The sequence below is a fragment of the Scatophagus argus genome, chromosome 12 (genome assembly GCF_020382885.2).
Source record: "Scatophagus argus isolate fScaArg1 chromosome 12, fScaArg1.pri, whole genome shotgun sequence".
Lineage (NCBI taxonomy): Eukaryota > Metazoa > Chordata > Actinopteri > Scatophagidae > Scatophagus > Scatophagus argus.
This window is the reverse complement of record NC_058504.1, coordinates 4,774,816-4,796,561: the sequence shown is the minus strand read 5'-3', so window position 1 is coordinate 4,796,561 and position 21,746 is coordinate 4,774,816. Positions and strand designations below refer to the sequence as shown.

Sequence of the window (21,746 nt, the reverse complement as noted above, 5' to 3'; positions counted from 1 at the left end):
ACCAGTACTAACTGTCCTGTCACCCACAACTGCAACAAAACCACAAGGGCTCCACATCACAAAGTCTAGTCGCAGCATAAATACTATCTATTCAATAATTTTAATTTTCAGTTTTTAATAATTAATTCATATTTCGAGGGTTTACTATAGATTTTCAACTTTCACTGGTTGTGCAGTACAAAGCAGCCTTTTGAAACCATCTGTGTCTATGTGTGGTGGAACCCGCCATAAAAAGTTTACATCCCTGATCATGAAGGAGATGTGAGCATGTCACAAAGCAGTCTGCCACTTGTGATGATGCAAGATAAACGATAGCAGACAAGCTGTTGATGTTTTTGCACTGATAAGGACAGACTACTTCAGTCAGTATATTTTTATATACAATGAAATTCTTCTCTGCATTTAACCCCTCACTGATTTAACACCCACATGCAACATGCAGTGAAACACACAGGAGCAGTGGGTCATCAACAAAATGATGTCATCAACAGGTTCATTAGGTCCAGGACCATTATGACCCATGAAAGTCAAAAATCGCAAGAAATGTCATCAGTTCTGGCACATAAAGCACTGAACCCCATAGCTTTTTCTGTGTCGTAACATAATAATGTGATACTTTATTGATCCCTGCTATGAAATACTCCACTTTCATGTGGGAGGCCAGACCAGGGACCCTGGAGAGGTCAGGGTGGCAATGACCTGTTCAGGAACTCTTTCACACCATTTCAAGCAAGGGTGCTGCACTCCGAGGTCGCCTGACTGACGGGTGGTCTCTGTCTGACCAACAGGTCAGTCTGTCAGAGTGGGTAAAAGGGACATCTGCTGACGCCTGCTGCAGAGGCCACGCATCTGTAGTTCAGATCAGATGGCATAACCTGATACCACTAGTGTGTGTGTGTGTATGGTGTGTGGTGTGCCTGTGCATGTTTACTATGTGTAAGTAGTGCGTGTAAGTACACTAAATAGACAAAAGTATCCAGACACACCTCTTTATGGGGCTCTTTTTCAGAGGTTGGGCTTGGCCCCTGACTTCCAGTGAAGGGAGATCTTAATGCTTCAGCATACCAAGACATTTTGGACAATGCTATGCCTCCAACTTTGTGGCAACAGTTTGTTGAAGGCCCTTTTCTATTCCAGCATGACTGTGCCCCAGTGCACAAAGCAAAGCTCCATAAAGACATGGTTGGATGAGTTTGGTGTGGAAGAACTTGACTGGCCCACACAGAGCCCTGACCTCAACCCCATCCAACACCTTTGGGATGAACTGGAACGGAGATTGTGAGCCAGGCCTTTTGGTCCGACATCAGTGTGTGACCTCACAAATGCTCTACTGCATGAATGGGCACAAATTCCCACAGAAACACTCAAACATGCTGTGGAAAGCCTTCACAGAAGAGTGGAAGCTGTTGTAGCTGCAAAGCTGCCTGTGTATTCAGAATGAGATGTCATTAAAGTCCCTGTTGGTGTAATAATCAGGTGTCCCAACATTTTGTCTATATAGTGTGTCATATTCTATCTTCAGCTTTCCCACAGAGAATCCATACTTTATATGTTTATATTTGTCTTAAAACAAATTAGTAATCAAGAATGTTGGAATTAAGAGATCTCAGATTCATATTACTAAAACAACTCCTGGGACTTTTTTTGAAAATTAATTGACAAAACATATGCAATTTGGTTGATGTCCATCAGCATGTGCTGATCTTTCTGTTATTAAAAAAATAAAATGAAATGTATGTTATTTGCTTCAGGTGAAAATCAATCTAAAGTCATCACACCTAATTTAAAAAAAGATCTTGATATTAAAAAACCAACAAGCCTTTGCCATATGTCACAGTTGCTAGAAAACAATTAAACCACAAACCAACATCCAGTTAATCCTTCAGTAAAAAAGCCGGTGTTTAATAACATAAAAAGCCCTCAAGGCCATGAAGGATTTAACATCCATAACTGCCATGAAACATATTGTTAATGCAATACAGAAAATGTTATCTGAGAAATGATTACAAATCGTGATAAGGTTATATTAAGCCACAGCTGCAGGCTATTAATGACAGCGGATGCACAATAGTGTGTAAGCACATATGATGCTGTGTGAAAAGCAGACTCACTAAACTAAACCGCAGTCTTTCAACCCTTCAGGCTTTGGCCTGCCCAGCAGAGTGACTCAAACTCATCAACACACAACAGCTTCTCCTCAGGTTACAATAGTTCCCCACCCCTGAATGATTTCTTGGAGCCTCTAATTAGTGCCCACACTTGTGTTTGGCATGCACAGAAAGGAAGATTGAGTGTCAGTCTTTTCACTATAGCCGTCTATTAGTTGACCCTCTGGTGTTCTGTGTCTCAGGCCCTGAGCCTTGATTGAGATGTGATATCAGCACCAAAATCAACTCCAGTCTCAAGCAAATCCAATGCTGTCTTTCTTATTTGAAGTAAAAAATTAAGCAGCACACCACTTTTAAGGACATTTTGCTCGTCATTTAACGTAGTCCATATTTTATGGGTTTTAGACATGCAGGAAAGGACAAAGCCAGGTGAATTTTGTCGAGTGACAAGGTGGACTCTATGAAAGGTTCTAAGGTAACAAAAACGCAATGATTCTTAGTTTCACTAGATTATACAGTAATCAAAACATTATTATGAATATTATATTACATTTCTCCTAAATCCTGCTAAGTCCTACACACTGGACCTTTAAAAACCACAGTTAGGACATAAAAAGCAAAGTGTGGCACCAATGGAAATTGCCATCATAATCCCAAGACAATAGTTAATAAGTGATCTCTATGCGATGGAGTGAAAAAAACAAGAAAACAATTTTAAAGCAACAAACTAAACACTTGCTAAAACTGTGAGTAAACTGCAAGAACAGTGAGCAGACCTGTAAGTTTGTTGTTGTTGATTCTCACATCATATTACAATCCAGGCCTGGACCCTCATTAATGAAGGATACTCCATATCAACCTCAGTTTCCTTGTCAGTTGTCAAACTCAGAGTCATTGTCAAAGTTAACTATAGTTAAGTGGATAGACTGTTAGTTTAGCATGTAAAGAAGAAAGTAAAAACACTGTGAGGCGTTTCTCACAAACACTGGGAGACGAGCTTAACCTCCTCTTCTGGCTGGAAACCAGGCGTTGACAGATGAACCACGTCTTTTTTAAACTTCTCTCCGCAGCTGTGGATGGCAGCTACAGGCTGCTTTGTAGTCACATCTGGGAGCTGGACAGCTGGATGTTTGGACAAAATTGCAGCTTGATCTGTGGCAAGCCAGATTGGAAGACAGCTTTGCTGTACTAGAGCAGACATTACGATTAAGACTGATCAAAGTTGCAATGAATGTAGCAAAGAAGAATGATAGCTGATCACAGTCCACTTTGTAGCTCCCTGGCTACACGACAGAAGCACTCAAATCTGCAATGAACAGCTTGACAGAGATCAATAATAAAATTTTCAGCTAATGATTTCTAAATTGTTCTGGGGCTGCAAATATCTGCACTGGAATCTCAGTAAAGCTTAGGTTACAATTTGGACTGCAGCCACGCTCACATACTGAGTGAGTTTGTCTTCACACATCTTCCTCCCCTTGTCTCATTACTTTAATCTTATCTTAAATCATGAAGATTGAAGCAACATGGACCTCCCAAGGCTAAGTATATAAAAATTCCTGGTTCTTAAAAACTTGCAGCCCCTAAATTCAAGCCATCTAAATGCAACGACTCTTTAGAATTCCAGAAAACCATACAATTTACATAGCAAACACAACCTCTGAACAATCCTTCGAGAAGCTATGAGCAATGCAGGCAAATCTGAGTAAAGCCCTCAAATGTCTGATGAGTTTTTCAACTGTGGCAATTTGAATGATCAATTCAAAAAAGCAGACAAGGAGACAAGTAAAAGAACATTTTAATTGTGTCAGTTTAAGGATAAAATTCTTTTTGTCTGTGGCTCTGCTTCCAGATAGAGATTGATCTCTTTGAGCGGGTTGCCCTGGACCTCTAATTACTGCCATCCCACCAAGGCTTCAAAACCTCTTGGGCGAGCTGTCTACAGAAGAGGAGCTGCAGTGCAGGAACCAGGGTAATGGAAGTATATTCCTTACAACCTGTGTTTACCAAGGGAGGGATTGCTGAGCACAACAGCTCTTTTTCTGTAACGTCCTGCTCTCACACACACAGATAAAGGTTTGTTGCTACCTACCACAGCCACAGGTACTTGCTTTGCTCAAAAGCACTGTGCCAGCAGTTGTTGAAAGACATGAAGAGTGCATTTAATTCGCTGAAAAGAAATAAAAAAGACTGAGGACCCCCAGTCAAAAGTCTGCTTTGTTAATAATTCAGATTTCAGCCAGAACCAAACGTATGCCCTCCAAACTCCAGGGAACAACATCTGTGCATACATCCCAGCATAACAACTTGCCAAAGGGCTGGCTTTACTAAACCAAGCAAGTTTGTACCTGGATCTTCTGAGTTGACATGAGCAGCAATTTGAGGATTAGAAAATAGGAAAATTGATGTTTCTGAGGGGAAACGACTGTAGGCGTGGGCAGTGACTTAGTGTCTGCAGGTTAATTCCCTTAAGAGGGGAGTAGAATTATTATATAATTGTAATGCTGCTCACAGAGCAGCTCTCTGTGGCTTTATTCATCCAAGGGTTTCCAAAGGATTTGTATTTCAATTACTATGGCTGCACTTTTTAAAGAAATACACCTGAGTCTATGCAGGTTTTAGGAAGCAAAGTCACAGTCAGCAAAACTCTGAAACTTCATATCTTTTGAAGAAATGTCTCATCTCAGCCTCTCCCTCTGCCTCTCACTGATCTTAAAAGTGTTATAAGATGCAAACAGTATATGAACATAAAAACATTACATTACGTCTATGGCTTTGAGCCCTGCAATCTGTGTAGTTGATTGTTTTGAATGTTGATGATTTACACAATTTCAATTTCAATTCTTTGAAGTTACTCTTGACAAGAAGTCACAGATGTGTGAAATTTGTAAGAGTTTATAATGAAATAGTTGGTCATAATTTCAGCAATTCCCAGCTCCAGACTGAAGTGTCATCCACACTTCAGATCTGGTTTCAAACGAAAAATTTATATTTGTCTGGTGTTGACATTTGTTTTCCCCTGAACAACAGTAGCAACCAAACAGTGACAAAATACAATCCATAGGATTCTTGTTCATGGAGATGAATGTACAGTCTTTTGAGCACGCTACAGCAAATAGTATGTATGGCTGAGCCAATGGCTATCAACAGTGTTTGAATTACATCAGTTAAAAAATAGACTTGACACTCCCTACTAATCGATAGGGGAAAACAAGCAAACAAACAATACAACAACAACAACAACAAAAATCACAGACTTTTTGTGCTTCACCTTAGTTGGGCCGTTGATCCAATCAGCAGCTGTCTATGCAGCCTGATTCCCTAAAAAATTTAAGGGAAACACAAGGCCATATAAACACCCCCAGCAACTAAATTAAAATCTAGCTGTGACTGAATGAAGGAAAGTGATGTAGTAAACCACCGGTGATGTGTTATTTAAGTGTTTGCTCTTGTAAAATCATCAAACCATTACAGTCTCTTTTTGTAAAGGACTTCTTTGACCACATCTCTTTTGCATTCAACCACACACACACACACGACACCATGACTAATACCTGCTGAGGACTGTTGCAGTGTCACTCACGATGAAACTCAGTGGGTCTCATTTTAATGTGCTTGTTCGGTCAATGGTTTGGGATGAGATTTTCAGCATTTAGCACCCAGTTTGCCTTTTTAAACAGACCATTAAGCCTCTGACAGTCCATTGTTTGATACAAGGCCCCTCAGCACTCCTCTCTAACTCCCTCTGACTGCTCACAGAAAAAGTCTTTCAATCATCCGTGTCCATTTGCCTTGAAATAAAACCCTCTTGTTTGTTGCAATCATTATCACTAATGGAGGCACACAGCTAGTCATTAAAACTTTTATTTTGTCTTTGGATTCCTCAATATTCATGAAGCAGTGCAACAGATGCCCTCCTCGTGCTCATAGGAAGTGGTTATGCTTGTCTGGGTAAATAAGTCTTACTAAAACTTCATTTCCTGAGCTAAGCTTTAATTACCAGCTGTGGCCAGCTGTGGCCTGAGTAGTAACCAGTGGTTAGCATGTAGATGAGGAAGTGTTGAGTTAGTTTCTAATAAATCTCAAATGTATTAGTGAGTAAATGATGATCATACAAATGAACAAAAGTCATTCCTGCAAGCTTCTCCAATCAAGACTTAATATTAATAAGGGAACAAATATGTGAAATGTGAAAGCTGTCCCTGTAGTGATGAACAATCACCCCACTGCTCTTCCCATAAGCGTTACAGAGTGTATTCAAATATTTCCGATCCATTTTATCTTTTTGCTTCAGTGCCATCTCACACACAAGCCTCACTGTCAGCAGGCAGCTCTTTTCAGTCAGTGAACTCCAATAAAGTGAATGCACCTGCCCAGCACCTAACATCAGACAGTCACAGGTAACCAAGTAACAGGTGAACATCTCAGAACATTTAGCAGCTGAAGAGCCATTGATCGTGTTATGGAAAAGTCCTAATATGCTTCTGTGTTCTCTCTGAAATGTAATGCTATGTAAACAATGGATCTAATGTGAGCCTCGACTTCTCTGTTCTACTATTTATCTGTGAACAGAACTGCTTTCTAAAGGCAGAGTGATGAATTCACTCGGTTCTGTTTAACAGAAACACAGGCAGCAACTGAGTGATGAAATATGCCCACAGCGTGCATGCAAACATGTCGATAATCTTCCTGAGAAAATCCATCACCATGAACATCCAATGCTGCGAACTACGCCAAAAACAAGACAAACTCAGTGACCCGCTTTAGTTCCCAGCTAGAGCTTGTCAACAGGTGTGAAGGCAGACAAAGTGCTGAACAAACTTTGGCTGTCAAGGCAGTAAATGAAAGATAGATTTAGACAAACGGAGTTGCGCATGAAAGATCTGCTTGTCAATGGCGTCTCACTAGTCGGTGCGGTTCTGGGCCATTTTAAGGCTGTTGTCCGTAAAAGCCCTGATTAGAGGAAGCTAAACAGATGTTCAAATGATATGGAGGGAAAAGGAAGAGGAAGAGGGGGACTTAACACCTCGTCTACTAACTGGGGGAACGCTGTCATAGTCTTCTTCCAGACACTCTCTGTCTCTCAGCATTACTCATTCAGAAGGTGTCCTTTCAAGCTGTTATCACACAATCTTCCCCGTGAAGAAGAAAATGGAGTGAGAAAAGTCTTAGAAGGATCAGAAGAGAGACAGTAAAATGATTAATATTCTGGTCAGTGTGTTTCATACAGATCAAAGTGTTTCTATATATTATTTATTTAATCTGAGCAGTGACTGCATATCATTGCAAGTTTGGGCTGCACTTCTTACAGATGAGCTCTTCTACTATCAAAACTTTTTCTGGCTAAGCCAGCAGCTGTTGTTTGCTGTGCACACTGATGTATTACTACAGCACAAAATGTTCAATCTGTGATTCAAGCCCAACAGATACATTAAAAAACAAATTGCAAAATCAAATAATACATGCTTTCCGTGTACACCACTTTGTTCCATAACTGTAATTCTGCTGGCTCTGAACTTACACTACATAATTTTTTGACATTATAAAGCTCTTTTTTTAGAGTTCCACACACACTCCTGTTTTTTCACCTGTCAACCACAGGTGTAATTAAAACATCAACAAAAGCTACTCTGATTCTAGTTGTGCTAGTTTTGGAACTACTATGTTTTGCATTGTGGCTTGTTGGCACAGATTACTTACTTAGTTACATCTGTGCTTTTCCTGTCCTGACAAGTCAAAATGCCTGCTCTGAAAAGTGCCTATAGCCAAAATGTCTTAAATTACCACTCTTCATTCATTATAATTTGTTTCTGAGCACTCTAGTCAGAATGCATCCTACCAAGCATAAAGTTACAATATGCCCAATACTTTCTACGAAACTTTCTGCTTTGGTGCAGCCACAGAGAAATCACATTTCTGCAAGTCCTAAGCTGACTTGGCATCCTCTGATTACAACATCTAGTCTCAGAGTGCAATTCCAGATCTTTTTAAAACCCTTTTGTGTTTTCACCACTTGACTAAATTTGTCATATGGTACAACTGAGTCATGCAGCATCTGGGCACCGAGCCCTTTCCTCTGCGCACCTCTCATTAAGTGCCACACCACAACCAGAATCCGAATCCCTTTTAATCATCAACTACGATACACTTAGAAGCATTTAGTACGGCAACATGTGCAGAGACAAATCAACTACTTAGTACACACTGGCAAGTACGTACTATAGTGCAAGTACTTGTAGTGCAAGTACTTGTAGAAAGAGTATTGCTACTTCAGCAGTCAATTAGATGCCCAAGTACCAAGAGAACCAAATGTAAAAAAATAATTGGGCATCTCTAACTGGCTTACTGGAAGAATCTGCGTATTGTTAAGGGAATAAAGTGCAATCTTCCAGTAAATCCATCAGTGTTGCCAAGTTATTTTTTTAACATTGTACAAGGACAACAGCTCCTCACACTGCAACAAAGTTACAGAGTGCACCCTGTATTGAATTCACCACAAACGTTTTCTCAATGAAAACCTGGGAGTCAAACAGAAAAGTGTTGGGATATTATGTTTCCCCCCCCTTAAAAAGTGAGTTTGAAAAATCACTGAATGGGCCTTAACATATTGTATGTCCTCTATTATCTTTGGTATCATCTGCCTGCTGAGTTTTGAGTTCTGAGTTTTTCTCTCTTTAATTACTCAGTGTTACAGAAGAGAGAAATTCCAGCAGTGGAAGCCACCAGAGTGACGGGGTATGAAGTTATAGCTCCAAGACAAAACATTTTCCAGTACCACAGACAATCCTGTACTACAGAGACGTTGGCTCAAGTAAGAGGTCATTTCACTCTTTTTTTGTCAGATGGAGGTTGCTGCAGATCCCGTTCAGTGCATAGACGGCTACCCACAAACATGCACACAAACAGTTGGCAAAATCATTCCAGTCAAGCCATAAGACTTAATAGCTGAAGTGCATTTTCATCCCATTTGGGCTGTAGAAATGGATACCTTCCCATGAGGATCCAAGTGTAAGTATGCCATGGCAGAGCATATCGAGTCTGCACTGAAAACCTATTTGTGCTTTGGGAAAAGCCATGCACATTCTCAAAATAGTATGTGTGATTGGGTTACCGTCTCTGTACGCCCCTGGCATAGTGTCGTATATCACATCTCACCATGTGCTAGGTGACATAATCCAGCCAGCATGGGACAGCGCTGCGCTGTTGATTACTGGGACAGGTGTGTTTTTTATTTCCCCCACTAAATGCATTAGAGCTGGGATATTTCACATCTCCATTTAATAGCTCGTGGTTCTTTTCTCAGTCTCCTCCAATGGCACATAAAGAAGACACAGTGGTGGTTTGATTTCCATGGGCATGCATGACTTTTGAGTTAATGCTGTAAGTATTTTAGGTAATGGGAACTGAAAGCAAGACAAATGTCTCCACATAAACTTTGGAAGGGTGTGGGATGCAGCACATGCTACATAGGCAATACAGAGAGAGAAAAGGTGATTCTGTTAAGATTTATATTTGCTATGAATGGTCAAGCAAGCCAAACAACCTTAATGTCCTCATATTTTGAACCTGAAATGCTTGAGGCTGCACTGCAGAAAACACACATCCAATATTTACTTTACTACTGAATCTACAAGACCATTTATCAATTATATAAAAACAAAACTCTAACTGAGAGAGAATGGATGGGTTTTTAAGTCCAAAACAATATTTGACAATATGTGAGAGTGACAATTTGACAAGCAGACAAGCAATTTAGCACCTATATACAATACAGGATGGGGTTTTTGTAAAGTTTTGACATTCATCATGTTGTTGTTTAAACTATCAGTGGAGTCCCACCACATATGTGTGTCTGATAAGGTATTTGCAGGACATAGACAGCATAATTACCACATGAAAAAAAAAATGCAAAAGTTTAACTGCTTGACACAAGTTGTCTCCTACTTCAGTGTGAAATCTGTTCTCAGGGTACATGCACTGGGGCCTTCAAGTTTCCAAACTCAAACATTGAACTGTGGGAACAAGAGGAAAAACACATTTTTGACTGGAGGGAGATGCTAAGCTAATCACCTGGTCCTAACTGAGTCCAGTCCAAGAGGCATTTGCTCTGCTCCAATGCATTCTGTAAGTACAGCACACACATTTTATTTGCGCTCTAATGTTTTGAAGTCAGCAAAATGATGCTATCATAGTTGCATTTCCATTTTATTGCCCTTTCATCTGTTTAAATCAGACATCCTATTTGCGCTGATGTTTCTAATGTGTAGTCTACACTGTATGAGGCCTTTCATTGCAGTTCTCTAAAATTAGCATCATGAATGATGATGCTTGATAACCATGAAATGTCTCTGCTGCATCTGATGAATGTAGTAGCTCCATTTTACGCAAGCAGAACCCTTCATATCATAATGAACAGGAAGGGAGGAAGATGAGTTGGTTTCCACACTGAAGGGTTTGCATGCTGTGACCCGTGAGACAGCTTTTCTATGAAATTCTGAGATGAAAATATTAAAGAAATGCAAAAAAAATATAAACTATTTTAAACATTGGTACAGCAATAAATATTATAAAAAAATTTACTTTGCACAATGTGTTGCTATAATGTACTTTCAGAATTATATGTATTTGTAGTTACTGAAAAGAACATATGTGATTGATGGATCAGATTCTGTTGCTTCTGCTTCTGTTGCGCCATCTAGAATGACATTTCATTGTATGTGATTTATGTCTAAAGATGCCACCCAAAATTTGGCGTAAATGAATAATGTGATGAAAAAGTATGATGGTGTTGAATGGTTACAAGGTAAAGCTGCTGGAATCAAGCTTCATGCGCATGATCATTGAGAACTTTTGTACAAAGTTGCATATACTTGAAGACAGCAAGAACTGTAGTACTGTTAGTTACTGTAGCACCATGTAGGAAATGTTCATTCTGCACATACTCATACTTTTCTGGTGTCCCAGGTGAACATCACTTGTGTGTCCTGTCATTCAACCCCAACCTCCGTGTCTCTTGGGATTTTTTTTGTACACTTTGTAAACTTTGTCGTGTTGTGCAGTCACTTTGGTCATTGTCTGATACTGACCTGGATGCATTTGCATTGGAGGTACATTAAAACCCAAGAGTCCCCTTCTGTCTTTGGATGAGACACCAAGGGACGTGCCGGAAAGGCAGTATATCACAAACGTTTGAACGTATCTACAACATTCACAAATTTGGTTTCATTCAAATTGAGCAGTGAAGAGTTACAGCTCGTTAACTACATCAGGCCATGCTTTCAAAATTTTGATGACAATTAAAAGGGCGGTAAATGATACCATAAAATGAACTGTAAAGTTCAAAAAGTTGCTAAGATGCAATAAGGATGGTTATTGATTTAGTTTGATTTATCACCTGATATATAGCCATTCAAGGATGACTTATTAAGAAAGTGGCCATGTAGATCATTAGACCCACACACAATGCAAAGTGCTGGCCTAATCATGCTAGTAGTAGTCTATGGTAGAATGTCTCGTCCATGGACACAGGGGGAGCTGGGGGTGGAGCCATCTTGTCTACTTTAGTGTAAAGTGTTACCCAGACTCTTATTCTATCATATCATAAAAGACACAGCTGTGGGATTCCTCAACACTTGATCTGGTCAAGCTGCCTGTCAGTCAACTGCAAGGTGATGCCCATGAAGCCTGGTGAATTGTGGAGTAGAGTCATTACAGGACACTTCGAAATACCTCTCCAATAGGAGGTGATGACATCTGCCAAGTTTTGCAGACATGCCCTCCAGAAACGGTATCCAAGGTCAACCTGTCTCACTGCCAAGATTTTTAGTTCTGTGGAATTCCAGTTGTCATAAGACAGCCAATACTCACAGGACAACTGAGGCCTGTAGGTCTGTATGAAAACTTTGCCATGATAGCAAAGATTCACTATCTCACAGGCTCAGCTTATGCAAGTGGTTTATCAATCAGGGCTTCTGTATGAAAGGGAATCAGTTCTGTAACAACAAGAATGAAAAACATTCTTGCCAGAATTCACAGAACATCAAACAATTTTTTTTTCACACTGTCATAGTTTTTATACTACATACCAACACTGAGAGAAATGCATTTGCTTGTCCTGACAAGCTTGGTTTTTAACACAAAATACCTGTGAATTATAACTTTTCGTTACTCTAATTCTTCCCTTGCAGAAGATTAAGATATCTAAATATATAAATGTAATCTTCTTCTGAATATGTTTTGAAGGATACTTTGGTTGGGTTATAGTAACTCGTTTCCACTTTTTGGATTGAAATGGTATATTTGTTGTGTTTTCAGCTCAGTTTTATGATCCTTAGGTTCCTCAGAGCTGCTAAAGTAAGCACACTGTCCTCTGTAGGTGTGTTGTTGACCCATAACAGCAGTATGTGATTGAGAGCAGTAAAGCAGTAGGTCAGGACAACAATCAGCACAGTAAAAAAAACACAAAGGGGACTGAGGAAACATTGCCAACTCAGGGTGAATGACAGGTATTTGCTCTGACAAGTAATCTTGACTTCAGGCAGACAGACTCCACCCTTCGTGTTTAGACTGCAGCAGGCAGACACTTCCCTCCGCCTGTCAGGATCAATGTTAGCACTAGAACTATTTGCAGCACCTTGTTTAGAAGTCTACATTTATATACTGTACATTTTTCTGCTTTGAGAGTCTCAGAGGCAGGCACTTGACTCACAGTTGCTCATTTTCTTCTTGTTTTGTTTTGTTCAGTCTGCTTCATGTGGGGCAGCTTTGCTGCCAGCTGGACAGACTGTCGCTACTTGACTCCTCGTGCAAAAACAGCTGATAACATTCACCAACTCCTTCCGCTAAGGAAGCTAAATTGCTTTTCAACCAATGTAATTTTGCTCTGTAGATAAGGAAAAAACTGTTATCTGTATTTATTTTGCTTGTGAGGGAAAGTGATAATATAAAATTTTTATTGCTGCCACTGAAATGGTGGCTTTCAGAGCAAGCATGTGCAATGAAAATTTGACAAAGGCAAACATTTGAAATGATATTGCAAAGCTGATGGTGTAACCCTCGAACCATCCTTATCTGCAAACTGGTAATATTTCAGAGAGTGGGTTCCTTTTTGGAGGGTGGCTGCTGGAGGGAGGACAATAAGACGGCTACAGAAGCTGTGGCGATAAGAAACTCAAAGAGGACACAGAGCCACATCAGATAGATTTTTTAAAGACATTATTTATCCAGGGAATGTTTTCTGAACATGAATGAGTTTTCTCACCAACACCCTGATTTCTACTGAGACAGTTTCAGGCACGACTGGAAGCTGCAAATACACCCACTGAACTCCTGATACAAGCAAGTCTGTAGCCTACACTTTGTCTTGCTTAAGGGCACTTCAGTAGTCTTTACTCAGATAAGGGTGTGTCTCATTCACAAAAACGTCATCTTATCCTTCCATAAACAAAGACATAGCTATGTATTTCACCATGGAATGCGTGACAACAGTGCATAGTGCACATACAAAGAAGAAATTATTTTATTCAGTCTGTTGCTGTATTAACCTCACTGCTAGCCAAGGTAGCCGTTGCAATATAGCTGTCTAACACATACATCTGATGTCCGACTATTGTGTTGTATTATGTACAATGGGATATTCTGACTACATGTAACCTGTTAAATATGCCCTTTTGTGGAATCATGTAAACAAACCAAATACCTATCAGCTCTACGTCGCAATCACTCAAGTCAGAGATGGGTGAGAACTTGCCATCTTAATTTGTCTGTACTTTTTTTAAACAGTGATCTATTATTACAGGGTCAAATTACCACATTCTTGCACTTTCTTTGGAGACCAAGGTGTTACTGCTTTTTTTGACATCATTACAGCCAGGCCACACAGGCTGTGCTGCTGAACTGCAGCAGCTTGCACTCACGGGCGTCTGCGAAGACAGCGTTGCTTCGGCAGCGCTGCTACAGCCAGCTCTAACTTCCTACATGGTGTCCGGCTCACATAATGATTAGTAAAGATTGTGACATGATTTTTGCTTACCCTTATTCTGAAAGAGAAAGAGAGAGAGAGCTTGCCCCCAAAAGTACTGCCATTCACCACTGGAGCTTGACGCACCACTGGAGCTAAGTGTGTCCCAGGCATTAAGAGAATGCACTGACCAGAGCAAAGACAACTTTGTGAACAATGATTCAGCCAGACACAGAGAGACTTGTCTGTGTAGGACATTTTTTTCCACATGTGATCTTTTGAAACTCCCTTGGCAGCTTGAGGAGGTGGGGGAGACAGTGCTCTCGCTGCCTGAAATGACAAACAGCAGGCAGGCGGTGGCACGCTTAGCTTGCCAAATACAGCACTCCGCGTTCAAATAGTTCTGACAGGGAAAACATAGACACTGTGTTATCCAGGGTCCCCCCACTCTGGAAGTGAGATGGGAAAGGGAAAAACTCCTCCTGCCAGTAGACACAGACATGCTTGTACTCAGTGGATGGGGATTTCTTTTGCTGCTGTCGTGGAAAAATCACATAACTTCTAATTTTGGAAAAAAATAATTCTTTTACATATACTGAAGGTTTACATGGAAACTGATGTGTTTAGAGACTGTCAGGATGGACGGGTATGTGAAACCAGTTCAGCATGGATTGTTCAAATTCAAACTATGAAGGGCTTTACTGAGAAAATAAGAAATCTCTTTAACCAATATGACAAATCTCTTTTCATATATGTGATTTTCGTCTGACAGTAGTGATATGCTCGGTGTAATTGCTGCCCTCTTGGCTTCCTGCTGAGTTCATTGAACATTCGAGCCGTCGATTTTCTCTGATGGTTTTAATTCAACCAAGCATACCAGCTGCCATTGCAATGCCCACTACAGTGATTAACTGCATGGTGCTGCATTCATTTATTCAAGCCTATCCATCAAAGTGCAGTCTCCTCTAACTGGAAACAAGCTTTCCCAGGGAAGCAGACTCAGGAAACATCTGACCTGTATTAAAGAATGAATGGAGATTCCAAGACCGACTAGTTTTTGTTTCACTGGTTTAAGAGGCATGTCGTAATTTCAAATTAAAACACAGATTTAAGCACTATGGAGACCACTTAAAATAACAAAATGGGAACTTGAATGCCATTTGGCCACACTTGTAGCTGTTGGGGAAAAGAGTGTTACCCCTACCTTATATAAATTGGAAGAAAAACCATTTTGATTGTTCTAATTTTATATGCATATGTGAGTTAAAAGTGTGCGAGACACTCTTTGTTTATCATTGTACAGTCCCATTTGGAAATTTTCTTTTAAATGTAAGTGTAATTTTCTCAATCGAGGAACATGACAAGCACCTATTGCTAAAGGTGTATGTTATAACCGTTAGATTTTTAAAAAATTCTTCAGCTCATGCGATTGCTTTTTTCAGTCAGGGGAAGATTTCAGAAAACTCTGTAATTACAAAAGTTATCTAATGCATCTAAAATTGGCCAAAAATCAAACAAGCGAATTAATTTAAACTACTGAATGCATAATCAGGTTTTTGATGAAGTAGAATTTTGCTTCTGCTCACCATTAGTGGCACACCCAGCAAAATTTTAAGCTCTGTGATTACATGGTTCTTAACAAAATGCTTCTTTGGAGTTGTGATTGAACTCATGTTAAGTTTTAAAGTGCAGCATACAGGGTTATCTTCTAATGGATTTGTTAATCTTCAGTCAATCAAATGGGAGCTTCACGCCTATACAAGCCTTAGAGGTGCTTTAGCTGTCTGTGCATGAACATTGCCTCTGTAAAAAATGAATGGGACTTTTACGTGGAGAACCCTGTGTGATCAAAACAACTCCTCCTGCTTCATTGCTTTCTATGCTATTGACAACTTAACTCAGCTTACATCTATGAATAAACAGGTGACGTACACTTCACCTTATGTCTGAAACAGTCATAACTCCTAACAAGGCCACCCACTCTCTTTCCTGTTTTTTTAAGTCTGAGCTTTAAACCGCCTGTTTGCCTGCATCATCATCTAATGAATGCACAATGTACCTCTTCACCCCTCCATGTACGTATGTAGATGTGGAAAAGTACACATGGAATACATGGGCCTGTGACCTTTATAACCCCAGTGCTCCCCCTAATCTCGTAATCTTTAGTGGAACAGCAGCCTCTGTAATCACTGGCAGGTCTTGCGCATTGCATACCTTCCTCCAGTGGTGCTCTGGAGGGATATGTGGGAATATCTGCAGGTAAGCCACATCTCCTACTAATATTTGCAGCCGGATTTTTCCAATAAGACCGGGGCATGCGGTTTATGGGTGGGCTTGGGGGCACGAAAACATATCCTTCTAGAGAAAGAGTGAAGTAGGACCATATAACTTAGAGAAGATGTGAAGATGACCTGTGCGATTGAGAGGCTGAGATGCAGCTTCAGACGAGTGTACATTTTTATGCAACCGTTTGCTCTGCCAGCAAATCACAGCCTAATGAAAAAAGGCATCATAAACACTGTAGCATGAACAAAGGCCATCTCAGTGTAATGAAACAAGCTTATAGAGGCTGTTAGTTAATATGCTGGAAGACAAGGTGCAGCTTTGGTTTTTACGGCGGAACGCCTGAGTCTATCGACTTAAACAAGATAAAAACAACGATTATTAAATACACATACTATAAAACCTGAAGTTTTACAACAAATCACAATTTTGTCCCTTACAAAATACATTTATAAGTGACTAATTTGCATTTTTGAATGAAGAAACATAACGCTGTCTGTTGTGCATGCATTCGATGTTGTTAGATTCAGGCAGCTAAAACTTTTTCTTAAGAGAAACGTTTGTAGTTTAAATGAATGAAAATCATTCAAGGTAAACACTGACATTTATCAAACAATGTTTTAAGATGCCTTAACACAATCAGAAAACTGTTAATCAGCTTAACCTTTCAGCGGCAAAAACTGCGGATAAAACTAATATTTTGATATTCATTTTCTCTCATTATGTTGATATTATAACACCCATTCATTCATTTTCTATACCACTCATCCGTCAGGGTCACGGGGGGGCACGGGGGGGCTGGAGCCTATCCCAACCGACCACCCTGCACTGGTCGCCAGTCGATCGCAAGGCTGACACACAAAGACAGATGTTCACATTACTTGTTACCACAACACACAAAATTTGCTTTTCAGAGTTTATGCCTGAAATGTTTTGCTAGCCTTTCTGAGACTTTTGTGCAAATCATTTATTGTGACAGATGGTTACTGTGCACAACACTGACCTGCAATGGGAAACAGCACCCTCTGATATCGTATGGAGTCATCAGCAGCTGTTTGCCAAGTTTAATACGACTGGGGACCGTAATTCTCCAGGCAACTACTACTAAACATGCCAGACAGGTTTGACTCTCTCTCCTCCCTCAGATCGATATCAGATTGTCTCACAGAGCATCAGCAATCAAGCACGTCACAACGGTGGGCACTCAGACACTCCACTCAAAGGTTACAGACGGCCTGGCCAGCCTCGCCCTCAGCCAATGTGTGACCGCTGTTTTAAAGAGTTCTTTGACAGTTTAACATCTCTCCACCCCACAGATCCCCCTCCTCCTCCCCCTTGTCCACCTCCTTCATGCCTTTCCTTTCCCTCTCTCCTCCCTGTTGTTTTCCTTTCTCAGCCGCCCTGATTAAACCTGGGGATCCTGGCAGGAGACTCTGATTTCCCAGCCCTGACTGTTACTGTGGTGAAGTCAGTGCTGCATGTCCTCACACAAGGCCAGTCAAACCCAGTGACTACAGACAACTGAGCAATGAATGAAGTTTGACCAGTGCAGGATGCAGTTCTTTCAATACAACAGTCCAATACAAATGCTTTACTATTTACTGCACTCGCTTCTTTAATAGCTAATAAAAGACTTACTAACAAACTAACTAACACTACATACAAGTGCCATTACAGATGGACTGCTTTTGGCAAAATTGTCATTTCAGCCTATATTTCTGTTGCTCATATATCCTGGCTTGGTATGAGTGTTCCTAATTGTCTATTTGTGTATAATAATGTGTTTTAGTCAGAGCTTTGTGGATATTACCAAAGAATCTGTGGATTAACAGAATTTATACAGGCTGAGAAGAGAAACTGAGGTCAAGTAGGTGCATCAAATTCATCATGGGAATATAACAGTGTGAGCCCCTACACCCCCCACAGCCACACAAGCACGCACGCACACGACAACTACAGAGACCTTGATTGTCAAACTGGCCACAATGCCAGGAGATCACCGAGAGTAATTGTTTACTTAATCTAACTCACTGCAGATGCGCCATCACTTTCAGCAACCGGATTTCTGGATTTGAAAGCGACTCGGTGTAGTTCAGAGGGTAAGCGAATTACATCGCCCGGAGCCACTGCTGCTTTCTGAATGGAGCCTTTTTATGATCTCAGGGAAAACTTCTCCCGGGGGACCTGGAATTTTAGTGGGTTTTCCCCTTAAACATACGGGTACATTTTAAAGGTAAAGGGTAATTTTGAACTTCCTATGCTGGTTAATGCTGTTTGAACTGAATGAAATGCCCCCATTCATTGAAGTCCAAACTGAGGCGAGATGTGCATTTAAAAAGAATGGCTTTAGGACTACTTGGAGTAAGTATTTAGTGTGAGAGTGTGAGAAATAAAAGTTCACGTTCGATTAATTACTGAGTAACAAACAGCAGTGGAAACTCACCGTTTTGTTCCTTTACACCTGGAGGGTGAAATTTGCCGACAAGACTTGATTCAGCTTCCGAGCCATATTGTTGGAGAAGCGATGCAAGAAGGAATAATAATGGAAGGATCATTTGGATGAGTGGTGGTTGGCGATCACAAAGCGCTGTATAGACGGGATGGTTTGTATCACCACACACATGCGCCGTTTACAGGACAGCGGTGCTGTTTCGGACACATTTGGAGAGGATAAACGTAGAGTAGAATCCACATAATCTTAATCATCAGTCCGTCTGGCGTAAACGAAATTTATTTCACCCTAAATCAACACAAATCCTCCTCCAGAGCTTCCAGATCAGCCGCTTCTGCGCAATGCAAAGACGCACCTGTTGGTTCCGTGGAAAGTTGGACAAAGTTTGGCTTTAAGTAATTATAATCCTGGATTTAGTTGTAAAAGCATCGTTTTGCAGGCATGTCAGCTACACTACGAGGTCATTAGAGAGGCACAGATGCATTTTGGCTGGTGCGCGCGTCCACGGTGCGTTTTTGACTCCCACTGAATAAATCCCCGCAGATCTTTACGCATTACAGCAAAAGCTCACACGCGGTGAGGGAGTCCAGCAACCTGATATGGTCTGTGCCCAGAAATCATTCGCAACACTGAGACGAGTTCTGTTTTCTGGCGAAGTCTCGAGTCATAACTTTGAGGAGACTGAGATAAAATATCGCTGCGCGCCGAGGGTTGGGTTTTTGGAGACTGCCAACTGACGGCACAACAGGTGCTACACATAAAGTACAACTTCCCAGCCGAGGAAACTCCCCAGCATGTTAACTATTCCGTTGCTGTCCGATCCAATGAAGCGTTTCACCAGTTTTTAGTCACAAATTGGCAAAAGCAGACCCGCTTGTCTCATAAACTTTCACAGGTTTCCAGTAGTTTCAGTAGGAAACAATGCAAAAAACTTTGTGTTCTGTTACCTCCACAACGGAAAAATAATACCCAGATTAAATGATTAGTACAAATACCTTTTACTCATTCTGCTTTTTTTTTTCAGAATAGCTTTTTCATAAAATGAAAAAAAGATATAGAAGATATCATGTTCTAACAAAATCGTAGTTTCACACTGAAGATGAGATATTCTTTCACTCTAAACATTGTCTCACACAGCACGAAATGCAATATTATGAAATTTATATCAATTTATACATGCCTTTTGCTAATCACCACAAATTTTATTTTATGGTCAGAAAAAAAATACAGATCTACATCTGGTGAAGGAAAATACAACAATATTCACTTGCTGCTATGTGTTTGCTCTCACTGTGTTGGAGCTCACGGTGATCTTTTATTCCTGCTCTTCCTGCTGGGTTGCATCATTGTTGCCTTTGAGGCCTTCTTACATTTTTGCCAGTGCATCAAGGTCCATCAAATTTGTGACATATACACATTTAAACCATTAAGTCCGCAGTGCATTTTCACATGTGGAGCTTCACTGCTCAAACGGAAACTTTCCATAAGGAAACACGCCAAAGTAAGCGTGTTGTAACCATGGAGTGATTGTTTAAAGCTCCGATTTATTTTCTCCATATAGAGATGAAAGATAAATGTGAACCCACACAAGACTTTTCAACACGCTGTTGTGCATTTTGCCTAGATGTTTCTGTGGAAGGAAATGTTTAAGAGCTTCTCAATTTGTCATATCAAAGCAGAAACACCGCTTGGAACAATACTCTCTCCTGTTCCCAATTTCCTTTCTCCCCAGCACACTCTTGTACCTCATCAACTGTGTTTCATGTGGTTCCTCCCATCCTATTGTTGGCAAAGTCTATCCCCCACTGTATGGTAAGTCTGCTGCAGGACAGACACAACAATCAAAGGAGAGCTGCAGACATATTGAATCCATTGAGCCAGACACATGATGCAATGCTGCAGCAATTTACCCCCATAGCTCAGAAACTACCACCTCAGAGAGAGTGCAGAGCAGCCATCTCTCCAGCATCAAGGTAAGAAGGAAGGTTTGGTTGTTTTAATCACGGTTATGTCCGGGAAAAGAAGGCATGAGGCACTGATACAGTCATTTCATATGTGTGTTGCCCCCGTGGAGAGGGGCAAATAGAGGTCTACTTGTGCCTGCTGCAGGGGCCAAGGCCCTTTGTGTAAAGGAGAATATCACATTCCAGCCCTGCAAGGGCCTGCAGCAGATGTCAGCACTTCAACATTGTGGAATCCCTCTCTCTTTCACACACACACACACACACACACACACTCATTCCCCCCTTGAGGTTTTGTCTGTAAAAGCTGGGTATTTTGTCTCGTCCACATATGATTGCCACTTCCAAGGTGGTCTTGTGAAATGTGGAGGCTTTGATAAAAAGAAATATAATAAACAGAGGAAATTAGAAACAAGGCAGACCTTGGGTCACGGGTAACATACAGAAACATGCTGGCCAGGAGGGCTCTTTGTCCACCGGGCAGACTGGAGATGGAAATGTATACAACAGAGAATTCACAGTCGGCAGCTCCCAGCTAAATCCCATTGGACTTGCTTGCCTTTTTGGGATACAAACTGTCAAACAGACAAATGTCCTCTCCCAATCAGTCGGTATAACACCACACATCTGTCACGATGTCTGCAAAACACCAGTTTTGTTTCCAGTGAAATTAAGTGAAACACAAGGGAGCGGATATATTTGCTAAATCCAGATTGCAGCTCATTTTTGCACCTTGAAGGAAAAAGGCCTTTGAGATGACATCATTTATACAGAGAAACTGCTGTAGGAGCAGCAGGAGCCTTTGCTGTGTGGTCCTGCAGGGATTGTGGTTTTCACTTCAAGTAAAAAATGTGCCAGCAGAGGAATCCAGGAATTCCGAAGAAAAGTGAGTCATTTCTTTCTAAATGAGTGAAGTCTTTAACACTCGTTAAATGCATGGTTTGTTCTTATCACTGAAAACACAGATACAAGGTTGTACTCAT

The 21,746-nt window shown here is 40.8% G+C and overlaps 1 protein-coding gene across 1 annotated transcript in view; it reads right to left on the bottom strand.

Annotated features, from left to right (window-relative positions):
• pdgfc (platelet derived growth factor c) overlaps nucleotides 1-19,658 on the bottom strand; it is a 41,806-nt gene extending 22,148 nt beyond the window's left edge. Inside the window, 2 exon segments of the mRNA XM_046406408.1 lie at nucleotides 18,794-18,941; nucleotides 18,944-19,658. Coding sequence (XP_046262364.1) covers nucleotides 18,794-18,941; nucleotides 18,944-18,973 — 178 coding nt within the window. The 5' untranslated portion in view covers nucleotides 18,974-19,658.
• Between the last annotated feature and the right edge of the window lie 2,088 nt (nucleotides 19,659-21,746).